Source organism: Lagopus leucura, unplaced genomic scaffold, assembly GCF_019238085.1.
Source record: "Lagopus leucura isolate 7727_CA_CO unplaced genomic scaffold, USGS_WTPT01 Super-Scaffold_100008, whole genome shotgun sequence".
NCBI lineage: Eukaryota > Metazoa > Chordata > Aves > Galliformes > Phasianidae > Lagopus > Lagopus leucura.
The window spans coordinates 31,713,644-31,730,094 of NW_024962265.1; the positions used below are offsets into that span (position 1 = coordinate 31,713,644).

At 40.4% G+C, this 16,451-nt stretch overlaps 1 protein-coding gene across 1 annotated transcript in view; it reads right to left on the minus strand.

The window, feature by feature from the left end:
• The window catches only part of PPM1H (protein phosphatase, Mg2+/Mn2+ dependent 1H), a 130,866-nt gene that overhangs the window by 63,002 nt on the left and 51,413 nt on the right, over positions 1 to 16,451 (minus strand). The window contains exon 2 of the mRNA XM_042872876.1: positions 6,806 to 6,968. Within this exon, the coding sequence (XP_042728810.1) occupies positions 6,806 to 6,968 (163 nt within the window). The remainder of the gene's footprint in view (positions 1 to 6,805; positions 6,969 to 16,451) is intronic.

Here is a 16,451-nt window from a genome sequence, read left to right on the forward strand (position 1 = left end):
TGCTGGACACCCCTCTTTTGATACAGACCAGAATACATTTGGCTTTCTGGGCCACACATGAATAATCTCATGCTCTCCTCAGGGACAAGGCAAAAAAAGCCTAATTAGAAGAAGCTATAATAATCTTTACCAAGTTGTGAAAAAGACCAGTATACACTTAAAGAATTTAAGGAATAATGCTCACCAAAATTTGAATTGGTCTGAATGCATTACACAGGGCTGCATATTCTTGAACACAAAGTCAGAGAACCAAAGCTGTTACCTAGCTATAACATTGTTTGTTATTGTCACCTATAACAAACATTGTGCACCATCCCTATTCCAGAAGTTGGTCTTCCACAGAAGGACAAGTGAAACATGAGCAAACCAATGCAGAACTGACACTGAGGACAAAAAAAATCTAAGTAATCACTGTGTATTTTACTAATGTTACTTGTAAACTGCAGCAATTCAGGATGCTCTACTGCCTTAACTGCTGGAATCTGCAGGCATTATTGTAACAAATGTTAGTCTCCACAGACCTATATGTATTTCTGTGAAGCCTGATTAACTTCTGAACTAATCAGGAGTATTACCATGAATAAAATATTAGTTGTCTAAATAAAGAAACAGAAATAAAACTCCTTTTCCCCACCCTGAAAGTAAAAACAGCTCCCTTGTTTGAACTGATTGAATTCTCCAAAACCCATACCAATTTCATAAGAACTAAATATACAGTGTAAATAAGGCAGGAACTCAGAATGAATAAGGGCTAGCAGTTAAGTCAAAAGGCACAAAAAGATCCTTGTTTTTCTCCCATAGCTGAGATGCCCTCTGTAGCCACCACACAATTACCTATTTTGGTGTGTATATGCAGAGTTGTTCTCCATCTGTCATGTTTGAGAACCTTGGAACTTCTTTCCAACACAAAGATATTACCAAACTTCAAACTACAAGACACTGATTTCCACTACTGGTTGGTATTCTTTCTTTATGAATCCCTATTCATAAATGAAAGTGGACAGAGCCACTTTCAGAGAGTGGACAATTGGGAATATGTCTAGTTAACACATCCTGATGTAGATTAGGTTTTCTTTCGAAACAGTCTGATTCAACATTCTGAATAGCTATCAAATACATCAAGAGAAAACAGATCCTTCACTGCATTGACCTTCCAATTCATTTCCCATATGCAATAGGAAATTTAATAAGCCTCAGACTCCTCAACTGCTGACTTTGCATTCAGGAAGGCTCAAGAATCTCCTGGGTTTTGTAATTGTAAAACATAATTAAGACATGCAAAGTTTTGGTCAAGTAATGGATGAGAAATCACAACAGAAAATGAATATGTACAAATAATCGGAGCTTGGATATAGAAAAAGCAGGGCACTGTTAGTCATAAATAGCAATCAATTTCAGGCAGTTTTCAGGTAAGATAGACAGTGGTCTCACACTGTAAACCTTCAGAGCTTTTTTATTCATCTAATTCAAAACAGGCAAATGAAATATGTTGCCACTCAAGATTCTGAAAATAAACCACAACAACAACAACAAGAAAAACACAAAAAAACCCATAATCCACTCAACTATTATTGTACAAAATATGAACTACACATAGAAAAGGTGTAAGAGCAAGTACTGGGTTCTAATACAATCTGAACTGTGTGAGCAGTTGCCACCCTATCCTCAGTTAAAAGCCTCCTTGTGGCACCAGCAGTGTGTTCAGCTACATATAGCAAAGAATTAGCCTTCTGTTGTACAAAACAAATACTTCCTCCCATCTTTGAGACACGAAGAAAACTGCAGAACTATTAATTATGTATCTCCAGGGTACAATGACAATTAATAATGCATGATATATGACATTAAGCCCTGACTGTCGCTATGACAATCCTTTGCTGTATGGCTGGAGTTCCACTCACTGATGGCCTTCGGTGCTCACCATCATGGTATTCCTCAGTTAGAGGGCACTTCAGCAGTGTGGGCAGGCACTGCCAACATGGAGGCAGGAGGATCAAGGGGTCCCATGGGACCACCTGTCTGCAGCCCATGTGGCAATGGGACAGAATTGTGCTGAGAGTGGGATGGGGTGAGGGCCACGCATCACTTCTGTGAAACATCTCTCCCCAGGTGCAGCTGTGGTGAGGCAAAGCCTGGCTGTAGAGATTGCACTCCAATGCACAGCCAAGTGCATTACCATAAGGGAGAGAGCTCTCATTCCTCTTCCTCAAAGGAAGAGGAGGAGAAAATACGATGAAAAAGCGATTAAGGATTGAGAGAAGTACAGGGAGATCATTCACCAAGTACTGTCACAGGTAAAACAGATTCAGCATAAGAGATACTAATGTAATTTATCACCAATAATAACAGTCTAGATCATTGAGAAACTGAAGTCAAACTAAAAACATCTTCCCACACCATTCACCCCCTTCTACCTACTCCCCTCAAGGCAGCGCAGGGGAATGGGGGCCTCCCGTCAAGTCAGCCCATAATCTTGTCTCTACTGCTCCTCCATGGTCACTGTGCCCCTGCTCCACATGGATTCCTCCTACAGGATGCCATCCTTCCCGAAATGATTCTGTGTGGGTTTCCCACAGGCTGCAGCTCTCCTAGCCCTGCTTCAAAATGGGCCCATATACCACAGGGCCGACCATTCAGGAACTGCTTCAGCTCTGTTCCCACAAGCAGCAGCTTCCCTTTGCCTCCTGACCCACTACAAGCTCCTCTTCATGTGCTGCAGCTCCAGCCCTGGGCCGCTCCTGCAGTTATCCATGGGCTGTAGCCTTCAGGCCTCATCCATTGCTGCATCATGGGCTCCTCCATGGCTGTACATAGAGATCTGTTCCACGTGGTGCCCATGAGCTGCAGGGGAGCAGCCTGCTCCACCACAGGCCTCTCCTTAGAGGGGAGATTTAGATTGGATATAAGGAAAAGCTTTTTTACAATGAGGGTGGTGAGGCATTGGAACAGGTTGCTCAAAGATGTGGTAGATGCCCTGTCCCTGGAGACATACAAGGTCAGGTTGGATGGGGCTCTGAACAACCTGATCTAGCAGCAGGTGACACTATTCATTGCAAAGCAGTTGGACTAGATGGTCTTTCAAGGTCCTTTTCAACTCAAATGATTCTATGATTCTCCTGGGCTGCAAGGGGTTTCCGCTCTGTGCCTGGAGGACCTTCCACCCTCCCTCTGTACTGATCTTGATGCTTACAGGGCTGTTCCTCCTCTCACAGTGTTCCCTCTCCTGTCTCCCAGCTGCTTCTACACAGCAGTTTTTCCCTTTCTTAAATACGTTCTCCCATAGCACACCCACCGTTACTCACGGCTCAGCTCCACCCAGGGGCAGGTCTGTGTTGGAGCAGCAGTAGCTGGCTCTGATCTTACATGGGACTTAGCAGAGTTGCCGGGCTCAGCTCATCTCTGCAGACACCCTATTATCAAAACTTTGCCACATAAGCTCAATACATCAGCATGGCTTTGCACTGCTCCCTTGAGCTGCACTGCTAACTGCGAGGCTGCAATGATGGAGTCAGCATGAAATAACACTAAGCACACAATCTCAGATGCAGCAGCCATCTCAGTTTCATGCACTTCCCAAAAACCTGGGCAAAACAAAGATGGCATAAGGCCTTCTCAAACATTCAGTGGAAAAAAGGTAAAATCTTAGGAAGTTGAAACAGATTGAATTAAATGAAGAGACACCAAGTTACAGATTGCATTTACCTCATGCACAATACTTTAAAATAAACTAAGCTAAACTAGGAAATATCTCTCCTCTTCAGACAAATACTCAGTAAATCACTTCCCTCATCTCTTCTTCATCCAGTATTTCTACAAAGTGCTTCTGTACTCAGAGATGATTTCATATGTTACAGTGGGATGTGATGTCCCCATGAGGCTCCTACAGGATTAATGCCCTGGCTTTCTTAATATACACTTGCTGGGATGATATTACACTATGCAGTGGAGTGTCTCAACGCTATATTTATACAGTAGGCTGGACTTGATCCCCAGAGGCCCTTTCTAACCCCTATGATTCTATCTTTTTGATACAGATTTAACTCATTACATTTAGCACTGACTCAGACATTTTTTAAAAGTATTCACTTCCAGTGCTAACAATGCTATGTGAAGGAAAAGTACAATATTCAATTTCAATATTAAAACACAAAAATAAAATAAAATAATTCAAAATAATGTGTACTGTTCCCCTTCCTCCCTTTTTCAGTATCTTCAAGCAGCAAAAGATGTACGAAGGAAAAAATCTAACTAATCGCTAGTGTAAGACTGCCCTCTAGTAGAAAAATTTCTCCAGGAATATGCTGCTTGTTTTGGGAAAATACATAACAAATGTAAATTCAGAAGCTGTGGTCTAATAATATAGTAGCACAGGTTTTACACAGCTAAATAATGAGTGCTACAGCACCTTCAAGAGTCACATAAAAAACAGAAGTTGTTGATAAGAAGAAAGAAGGTAACAAGTAGCATGGAATCAGTACTGTATTATACATATCACTTGGCTTCTCAGTTCAGACTCTCTTCCAGTCAAAGTATGTTAGAAGTAGAAGAAAGTAAAGAAGATCTGAAATAAAAAGATTTCTCTTAAGAAACTTGAAAGGAAGTGGTGGGTTTTTCCAAAATGGAGATAAAAGATACAGAATCAAAGTAGGAAATACACTAAAAAAAGAAGAAATCAGAGAAGTCTGAGCTATTTCACACAACACAGCCTCATCTAATATCCAGTCATCCCAATGACAATTCAAATGATTAAAAAAAAAACAAAAAACAGCTTACAAAAATACACAATCAGTTTATAGGCCCTATCACTATTGTACTGCAACTGTATGGTGTCTGCAATGTTATATAACATCAAGGCTAATTAAGACATCTTTCTGATGATGAAGTTTTATGGTCCTGTATTCTTAATGCAATCTACACACACTAAGTACGTAATGTTTGGAAAAGAGTACCTTCTTGGGAAGATGACTAACTGCAGGAAGCTGTATAAAATATAGTGTGCCTTTGCTCTCCTGGGAAGCATCTGGTAGCACTCAAAACTGAAAATTAACTGGACGTGGGAAACATCATTTTGAACCTTTCAGTAGTCCATGCATGCTCCCAGAATATGAAAACAGAAGCAAATTCAGTACTGTTACACCCATCTGCAGCAGGGATGCAGAGGCAGCTGATCTGTTTTCCCACAGGCTAGACCTAGAACTTAAATGGGATATCAGAGCAGAGTTAGCATCCCTACACAGTACCAAAATGCACCTACACAAGTTAGTATCTGTTTCAGGGTCCTTGCAGTGCACTGTGTGCATTACAGCAGTACCTTTGTTGCCAAACACACCCATCACATGCACTAAGCATGTAGTTGCTTATTTTTGTGTATTTTATATGTACATGCAAGTACTGTGGACAGATACATGCTTCATTAAAAATAATCAGTGCATACAAAAATTAAATACACTCACAGAACCAAGCACTTGTGCAAATTAACAGCAGGCAGCTGGATGGTCTAAGACAGACTTTTTTTTTTATAAATAGACTGTTGAAACAAATTCTATTTTGCCTGGTTTGTGTGTATGCAAAACTCTTTAATCTAAACAAGTACAGGAAACAATTCTTTATCCTGGAGAGCGTAAATACGTACTTGAAAAAAATTGTGACAGTCTGAATGCAATGGGGAATATAAGCACAGGGAACTGGTACAAATGATTTTAAGAAAGACTTGAAAAAGGAAAGGACAAGGCTATTTGCAAACAGCAGTCAGAAGATGCTACGGCAATAAGGAAGTATGAAGCAGAGCAAAGGGAGCCAGAGGTGAGGAAGAAGATGAGTAGTACTTGGTCCTCAGGACGTCAATGACTTCTGCAGACATCAGGTGCACTGAGCCATGGGGTTGTGAGAGACAAACTGAAGCACACCAGTAATCACAACCCAGTTTAAAAAAAAAAAAAAAAAAAAAGTTAAAAAAAAAAATTAAAAAAAAAAAATAAAAAAGAAAAAAAAAAGGCATGTATTTATAGACCAGTGAAGGACTAGTTAGCACCTAGGCAGAAGTGGTGTTCTCCTAACAGAAGAGAGAATGCATGGTTATTCAGGTTATTCACACTGTTCATCTTCAACACCCAGACAGGGCATTTTGAGAGAGCTAAATGTCTGAATTTAACACAGTATGAAACATTCCTGGAGCCTGAGCCCATGCTTAAAGAACAAATGAAATAACAGGTCCAGAAACAAAACAGATGAACAGAAGATGATTCTAACAGAGCGTACATGGCATCACTCTCCTTATATAGAGATACGATCATTGATCACTGAATTCAGGGTGCTGGAGGACCTTAACCTACCTATCTAAACCAAGTTTGTGATAAGCAATCCTGCTTCAGTAAGTAGAATCCAAAGGAAGAGTCCAACACTTCTTAAAATTGTGTGACTAAACAAACAGCGATGCTGTTATCCTTGCAGTGACCTTCACTGGATAACTTAAACACAGCCATTAATCTCACAGTACTCCGAAGCAGTAAATTTCTCATGATTGTTTTCAGAAATGAAAAGGAAAATGTGAGAACTGTCCTCTGAATATTTAAACAAAAATATCTTAGATGTAAACAGCATTTTTCAATGCAAGGAATTAAAAATGAAATAGTAGAGCTAAGAAAAATGTAGCTAAGCTAAGCATTCTGTATTTATGCAAAGGTAGTTAATAGGACATAATGGGAATGCATGAAACATTTAGAGTTCTTCTGTCACTGTCATAACATCACATCCTTTTATATTTCTTTTGTACTTTTCTACTGACAAGATTCAGAAGTCTTCTTACCGAATTGTCTTTCAGCTGGAGACCTTCTCCATTTGGGAGTGATGATCTCCGTTTTGAGTTCTTGTTTGGTGTAGAATTAGGGCCTCCAGTTTTCTTCTTGACAAAGAGGACTTCACAGCTGGCTTGATCTTCATTGTGTGTGCTCTTCCCAGCATTTATTACTCTAAGGGGGAGGGTGAAGGATCAAAAAAGAAAACAAAGGACATGTCCAAGTTAGCAAAGCACAGAAGCCTTCACCAGTACCACCTACACGACTCAAGAGACATACAGAATCATAACCCAGAAGTATAACAAATGCCAACTGAATTAGAATGCTTGACTTTTGGACAAACATGTAAACACACAGATTTACATACTTGCTTGTTTCCATACACCTACACTTAACAAGAATTTCTCACACAACTGTGTGAGTAAGAACCAATGGAATCACAAGCATGTTTACCCTTAGGCATGACACAATTTTCCCTAAAGAGTATCTGATGGTTATGTCTGATAACATTTATACTTTATTCTGAAACATGAGATCCTCAGTTGCTTTTCTATAGCAATGCCTGCTATGGTAAATAATGAATCTGTTGGCTAAGGGGGTGTGTTTTGTCAAGTTCTGAGTCTTGCACAAATAAAACATTGGCTCTAAATCTAAAAGTTGTTAGTGCTAAAGATACAAAAAAATGAAACTGCTGTTAGTCTGTTTAAGGGACAGACTTGGCTTTGCATTGTAAAAGGCAAGTTGCACCACAGCAACATGGAAAGATGCATTGTAGGATATCTTCAAAATCAAAACAAATAAACAAAAAAAAAAAAAACTTAAATCCTCACACCTCTGCCCCAGTTGCAACTTAGAAGCAGTTGATTTGCACCAAGAGCTTCAGGCATGCAGAAACAAGCACAAGAGCTCAGTTCTGCTCTGCGCAGCCAAAGATATCCTAAGGCTTGCACCATGGCTGCTCACTCACCTCCATTCAATACTATGAAGCAGAAGCCACCACCATTTTAGACTCCTAAACAGAAGTCTGTGTGACCCATGATACTGCTGTTACTACCATTACTACCACCTATCTCAGAACTATGATGTTTGAGCACATTTCCCACTATTGCCTGAGAATCTTACCAAAACCTGACCAACTTTGCAGCAGTCAGCACTGTGCTCAGCAAGACGTGCACTTTGGCAGTCTGGGCATCACACAGGGAGAACCTGTGCAGGCTGGGACCAGTTCTCGTAACTCACACAAGCATGTCTTTGTCCACAGATGCTGCCTAACCCCTCCTCTTCATTGTTAGGCTTGAGGCCACAAGATATCTCTTCTTAGCAGCAGTGTTTCCACCATTGGAGAAGCAATTTCATATCAGGTACAAAATATCCTTCTAAACAACCACTGCCTCCCCAGAAAGCAAAACAGCTTGAAGGCATGTCATAATCCTGATGGCAAGTTCAAGACATACCTGGTCTCTAATGTTTTGATTACAGTAAAATTTTACATAACAAAAAGCATTGATAGAGGCTGTTGGGAAGAAAAGAAAACAAAAACTGAAGGCAGGCCTGCAGGGGACTCAGCATCAGCCTGCCTCTTCTTGGGGAAATGTGATCCTGTGTCATCCTTGCTTAAAGATAAAATATTCTTTTGATTTTTTAAGAGCAACATGACACTCTGACATGCAAATGAGTACTTCTTCCTCCAAAGAGAAAAAACATGCTCATACTTCATATGCAAATCCACTACAATTAACTATTTCCATAAACTAAGTTTCACTGCAGTGCTGATGAACATCACACACTGCAGTCTGACTGGAGAGGGCTTTCATTTGCAGTGAACATTGGTATGCATGGTACCACCAGTTGTTTGCAAATATTTCTTGTAAAGAAACATCAACTGGGGATAAATTCATTTTGTGAAACACATACAGAGCACAGATCAAGGAGCATGTAGTTGCAAGATGCCTGTGAGCAGCTTAAGCACTCTTCCTCTACAGAGCCCAGCATTTGAACACCTGCAGATCAAATACTGATGCAATAAAATTCTAGCTTGAAAACTCAACATACAATCAGAAAGAGAAATAAAAACAAATATCAAAGAATTTATATAAGCTGACCAACACTTCTCTAGTTTGAAAGGCTACCAGCACAATTAAAGTATTACAACAGCAGAGTCAGCACAGTTTGATCACATTGGGAACTAACAAATACTCAGTTCAGCTGCTTAGTCTCCTTGCTGCTGTTGGTAGCTGCTTTCATTTCAATCTCATGGAAAAAAAAAGAAGACAAATAGAGACAAGAGCTGCTCCTTACAAAAACCACTACATTCCTTATTGCTTCCTGTTAGAGCTGCTCTGCTTTCTGAGCTTGGCAATGCTTCAGGGACTTGTAAAGCAGGAGATATTCTGATGTTCAACAGCATGTTAAGTCACGCACAATATGGTATCATTTTAGAAAGCTCCTACCAAGAAAATTTGTCAAGTTGCTGAATACGTGAGAAAGGCTCTAAGAACACAGAGACCTGACAAAACAGCCTGGCAGGCAGCTGCTGTGAAACACCTGGCAGCTGAACTGTGCAACAAGCACCTCCTACGACAGGCTGTGGACAAAGGGAACCTGGGAAGACTGAATACCAACAAGGCAAGGGGATTGCTGTGTCAGTATATTGTAGCAAGAGATGGGGCTGTGAATCACAGAATCACAGAATCACAGAATTGTAGGGGTTGCAAGGGACCTCCAGAGATCATCGAGTCCAACCCCCAAAAGACATGTGAAAGACATGTTCCCTCTCACAGTTCCAATCAGAAATATATATATTGAAAATCTTAACGAAGACTCAAACTAATCACGATGTCAAGAGTGCTTACAGGCACAACAAGTCACGCAGGGTCTAGATACCAAACAGTTCCTTTCTGCTGATAGCGGTGCTCCTTTGCCCTCACATCCCAAGTTCTGGAAAAGGGCTGCCTAGCATGGAAGCAGGTGGCACCTTCTACTGAAACAGCTCTGTCATTGCTGTCTTTTGAAGTCCTTTTCTCTGTGCAGCTTCTTAAATCCATTCTTTAGGCACTTTCTACCAGCTTTCCAACACTGTTTTCACTGTTGTCTTTGCGCCTTGCTCTCTCACACTACCACACTCTCACACTCCCCATATTCAAATTGCTTATACAAATAACAAAGCAGAACTAACAAGATGTTTATATCTCTTAAAGAAAAAAAAAAAGCTCTTACTTAAACCTCTGATTTTTTTAATAGAAAACTTGCCATCCTCCTTTGTAGAGGAACTGCCTCAACTTCTTAAGCTTTCCAGTTCCTTCTCATATTTATCTTTCTGTCCACTCCCCAGAACGATGTTATTTATCTCCATTAAAGCGAACAAGATGAGATAAAGCATTACCTTCTCACACTTAATAAAAGAAATACCCTGCCAACACAAAACTCTGACTGTGCATTTGCCCTCATTTCCATTATATCATGGACGCAGATAAGAAGAAAATGTTGGAGTGAAAGGGGAGGGGAAAAAGGACAGAGGCCTATAATTCTCTACCTTTTACTTAGACATTGGTTTTCAAGGGATTTTTTTCCCTTCTCTCCTCATTACATTTCCTCAAAGAACTGTTTGGTTAGACCTGTTCATAAGCATCATCTCCTTTTCTCCTCCCCCACATTATTCATTTATGAGTTATCCAATCTTTTATGAAGTGCAATCCAAATAGCATACCTAATTTGGATCAGATTAGAGAATTGGCTGCCTCTATGGTGTCAAACATGCATAGACAACCCAAAGGTTTAGCCTACTGTACAGTAGCAAAAATACATCCCATTTTGCAAACAGGAGCCTTGTGAAGCCTGCACAAACAGTAAGGTGGTGGGATTTTATGGTTTTGTGGCTTATCCCAGCAGCAGCCCAGCACCACAGCGCCGTTTGCTCACTGCCCCTCCCCACAAGTGGGATGAGAGAGAGAACTGGAAACAAAGTAGAATCTGTGGATTGAGATAAAAACTATTCAGTAAGACAGAAAAGGAAAATGGAAACAAAAAAATGTGGTGATAACCAATACATATGCCCATCCATAATGCAATTACTCACCACCCACTGACTGATGCCCAGCTAACAATACAACTGCCTGCCAACCAGTGCCCCACTGTCAACACAACGCCTCACTACCCGCTGACTGCTGCCCTGCCCAGTCAATGCCCTCCCCACAGCACGATGCCATGTGGTACAGAATAACCCTTCCCCTAATTCAGGCCAGCAGCCCTGGCTCTGCCCTGTCCCTTGTTGCTGAGCTATAAAGACAGTGGCTCTTCCCCTGCCAGCAGGCTGGCAGGTGTGCTCTCATCACTCAGCAACAACCCAAGCATTGGTGTGCTATCAACACTGTCTCAGCCAAAACCAGGACACAGAGGTACTTGTGTCAACCTTGACAGACACTTCAGTACTTTACAAACTAATCTCTGGCATGTCCTCAACTGAAAGCAAATCCTCCAGATACGAGCCAGACTGTTTGACTGGCTCACAATTAGCATTCTGCCAGTATCTCACAAGACCCCAAGTGGCACCTAACTGAACAAAGATGTAGGTCACACTGTGCTTCTATTCTTCATTCATTCATCAGGGCTCCAAATCCTCTTGATGCCACTGATCACAAAAAATCCTAAATTTGTCTTAAAAGAGCAAAAACAGGCCAGTTGAATAAACTCAAAATAGCTTTCAATAACTGGTTCCTGACACAAAAATAACAACAACATACAACTGTCAAGTCTTCTGAAGTATTCCCATTCGGTGCCCTATATCAATACATCTACTTTCTGGACTATCTTCGGCTGTTTTACTCCTATCTAAACCATACTTGTTAAGAATGCATTCAATTGTACTTACTCTAGCAAAAGTCCTAAGCCATACTGCAGGAGTGTTTTCCTCTAGTCTAGTTGTCAAACTATAGAAAAGTAAGTAGTCCAACTACTTTGTTTTTGTAATCTCAGAAATCTTGCAAGGTTTTTTATTTCACATCTTGACAAAAGAAGGGTTAGCAGAAATGCTAAATGATGCATAGCTATAGCAATGCGCACAAACATGCTTTTTGAAATCTAAGGGCTATTAGAACTCCAAGACCTGCTCTTGCACCAGGAAAAATGTGGGAATTGGCTGCACATATGCTCCAGAACTGCCCCTGCTCAGAAATAAAACCCGCCCACAACTGGGGACCTGATGATTCAGCAACGTGCATTTCTCACTGATGAGGTGGCTTCTGCAGGTAGGAAGCTGAAAACAAGAAGAGATCAAGTGGAAAGGACATAAAACCAATCTGCAAGGGTCCAAAACTTCTGATAAAGCAACAGAAATTTAAGCTTTAAACAAGACACAGAAGAAATCTGTAACACACCGTCCTGTCCCCCACCAGCCTCCAGTGCCTGACAAGAGCTCTAGCCTCCTTCCTCACTGCAGCTGGGGACTTACTCCATGCTGTCACCATCAGTGTGACAGCAGCTTGGATCCAACCTAACCAATAGTACAAAAATAGCACAGATTAATTAATACCATACTCAAAATAGCAGAAAATGTTCCCCCAGTTTTGCTGTATAATTTCAACCATTGTCATTTCACCAGAATGAGGATTTGTGAAGATACCATAAAAGAACTCATTTTCATAACCATTTTGCTGTCTTTTCTCTCCTCCACTCTCCAGCTCCACCTCCCTTTTTCCTCCCCCTTTTCTCCTCACCTCCAGTGAATTAGCATTCGAGTGGATGCCACTGCCTTTTTCTGTGATATCTCATTTACAGTCTTAGATTCCCAGGTAGGTGGCTGTTTCTCCCCTTCACCCACACAAGATTTATTTCTGCATTGGGAATCGACTTGAAAGAGATTTCATCCTATCTGTTTGAATTCTCCCACAGATGAAAGGAAGCTTTAGAAACAGACTAAACAATTTCATTCATTCATTCCTGTAGCTGCGATATTGCTCACATCAAAATCAAAATACCCACTAGTATTGTCTGCTATGGGCAGAAATTGAAGCCATTCCTGAATTGTTTCTTTGAATCAATTGGGCTGTTTAAAATCTTCATTTCCTTAAACAAATTGGAAGTGAATGCAGAGCTGAAGAATATGAGCCTTGTGATGCCCTAGTGAGAAAATATGGCTTCTCATGTCAATAATCATACTGGTATACAGGGTCAACTCCATTTTATGACCTAGCTAGAAGCTATCACATCTACCAAGCCAATCTGGACTAAATATTGGATTAAAATAGGCAGGACCCTACAGTGGAATATGATTTAAGATTAAAATACATTAAAGCAGTCAAAAACAATGCAAAGAAAAAGTTTTAAGAATTTCCAAAACCAATTTTAGTGTAAATGAGCACAAACTGGTATTGTACTAGTGGCACACTATTCAGTTACACTTTCCATAAAACCCAAAATACAAAGCAACCAAACAGTATTAGGTCATAGCAATAGAGCAAAAACCCATCATCACTAAACAAAAAGTGATGAGCAGCAGCTATGTCAGTGATTAGGATGCAGGTAACTACATCCGCAAAGCAACAGATGGAGAGCCTACAGCAGATGCTGAGCCAGTCTGGTGGGACTCAAATGTGGTTAAGAGTGATCTCACCTCAGGGCTGAGTAATCCCAGCCATGGCTGGAAATATAAATGCCCAATATTCCTTCCTTACTCCTTCTCTCCTGGCTATCAGCACTGGATAATAAGAGGCTGCCAGAGCAAAGATGAACTTGATGCTGCAACAGACAACCACCATTTACTTCCCAGAAAGCACAGTGAAAGTGATGGAAAATAACTAAGAGTTGACCAGGGTCCTTCCAGCCCAGTTTCCACTAACACGGTGCACTGTATCTTTTTCTTTTCCTCCTCAGTGGGTTAATTTGGGGAAATATGTATTCAAAAGGTATATAGAAAGAAGTTACTCTCAAAGTTTTTCACAGACATTTCTTATGTGAATAACATAGTCTGGTGAAGTTGGTCTACAGGAGAACATACCTGCACAAAAACCTTCAGACCTTTATGCTTTACTGGATTTTTTTTTTTTTTTGCTGCTATTTAGAAGGACAAAAAAAAAATGCCATCAGCTTTGTCTATTGTGACAAGTCAGAGCTTCAAATCGGACATGGAAACACTGAACAACAAAACGTAACAAAAAGGATCCTTTTTATAGGAATATACATCAGCACAGTTCATCAGTCTCAGAATTGCCCTTTGGCTCCATTTTACCCATTAAGATTGACAACTCTTGATATAGAATCATGGAAGGACTGAGACTGATGTGAGATGATACTGAGACCAGACGGTCCACCCCCTGCTCAAGCAGGGTCACTTAGCACAGGATGCCCAGGACCATGCCAGCTGGGTTTCAGATATCTTCACAGATGGAGTCTCTACTACCTCTCATGGAAATGTGCCGCAGTCTCACCACCCTTACAGAACAAAAAGAGAAAAAAAAAAAAGGAAAAAAAAAGTGTTTTCAGCTGTTGGCCTTGAAAGGTGATAGATCAGAGTTCACTGATAAGCAGCACTTGGCTTTTGGCTGCACACTGAGAATCACGTATGTGGATGGTGGGTTTTAGCTGTATTTTCATGAGAAACCTCTTTGGCTCAGTCTTCCAGCTCATGTGGAAATGAAGATCCCCATTGTTCCTCTTCCTTCATTCTAATGCAGGGGAATAGCAGCTACCCCCAGATCTGTTCCCACCAGCTGTACAAGTCCTTATGCACATGAGATTGAGGATAAATTTGAGCACAGAATCCCCTTGTAAGGGGATATAAGAAAGCATGTTTGCACAGAGGGTCTACTTGTCCCACCCTAGTTACAAGAAAAATAGACAACCACTGATAAAATTGATGCAGGGACAGCAGCCTGCCTCTAATCCCAACAGCAAGGGGCCTCCAGGCCTCACACATTCTCACTTTGCCTACAAGTTCAACGCTGCTACTACTAAAACAACTGCCACCCACAAACAGAACATGCAACCAAATGCTCAATTTGAACTCAAAATATTTTAATTTTATTGTAAACTCATAACTGAATGTTTGCCCGTGGCAAGCATGCTTGTAGAAAACAAGATGCCTTTTTTTTTTTCTTTTTTTGCAACTTTATTTCCCAGAGTTTTACTTTTGAAAGCATAGCCAAAACAAACCCTTTCTTCCCAGTTAAGTTAATGACAGTTATATGCAAATAAAGCTCTCCTCATATTTCTACTAAACCAAGTTATGCATTTAAAGTAAATCTGAAAACATCGGACTATGATGCTGTCGAGCACCATCTCAGCTCTTTCAGGGTTAAGAGAAATCATGATAAATGGTTTATGCAAAACTGGCCTAAGCTTCAAAAAAAATTATCTTTCCTATTTAGCATGTGTGAAAATTAATGGCAACAGTTTGGTGATGGCTGTACTAATCCCTTTTATACAGCTGTCAACTTAAATTAGCCCCAAGCTAATCTTGGCAAGTGTGACAGAAAGCATACACATTTCCAGAGATAAGTACTAACGCTTTATTCACAATAACCCTCTACTACAGCAGGTATTGTGAAGTCCCTATAACCTGAAAGATGTCAATTTGCTAATTTATTCCTAAAAAGATATTATAGCAAATTATGTACGTATGCGAGCACACAAATGCAAGGCAAGAAAAAAAAGAGAACATAATGTATAGCTTCGTTAGCAAGAATCCGTAAGCAAAAAATGAACTCAAAGCCATTCTTACATTGTTAATTTTAATAATAGCTTACAGAAGACATATTGTGCTGCTGAAGTTTTTATATCCATCAGTTTTACTCTGGAGATCATTAAATGGCAGATCTGCAGCAAGTGATCAGGTGAAAAACACAATACAATGATTTTTTGCCATAGAAGCATGTCTCAAAACTCAATCTTCTACATCCAGTATTAAAAGTACTTTTCTAGAAGCCTTTTTTCTTTGAAGCCTTTAAAATATAAGCTAAATAGAAGACAAAAATATCAGCAACTTGTACCTAAAAAGAAGCTGCAAAACAATGCCAGCTACCTTAATCTTTATAGATTTTGATCATCTATCAAAACATTCGCATAGCGTTCATTCACTCTGCTTGGGAGTAAAAGACAACTCCAAAATTAGCATTTCTAACTTTAAGGTTAAAAAATTGTCAGTATTTAATGTGAAACAGGATTAGAAAACACTACAGTATTTTTATAAATTTTCTTTTAATATAGTCATACACATAGTGTTAAATTAGTATCAATAAAAAGAAGAATCATAGCAGAACATGCAACTACTACTCAAGAGCAAGCAGCAGCAGTGAAACATCAAGTGAATGCATATGGCTTGGAGGCAGGGCTGTCCATTCCAGCCCAATACACTCATTACCCAGAGGGGAGGTATCCAAGCTCTGCAGTTGGCATGCCACCTATTACAATGGCATGCTTTCATATTAGGGAAGTGCTGTGACGTGTCCCCTAAAGGACACAGATGTGAGTTCGGCGTGAAGCCACGGCCAAACCTCAGTGTAAGGTATTCCTCCAAACTGCCCCTGCCCTTATGGGATGGGGTAGCAGGATGAACAGCTGTACCCCTAGCCGAGAGCAGAGGAGGCACCAAGAGGTTAAGATCTTACAACAGGTACAAAGTCTATACCAGAACTAATGCATACTGTAACTTGTATGTAGCCCTTC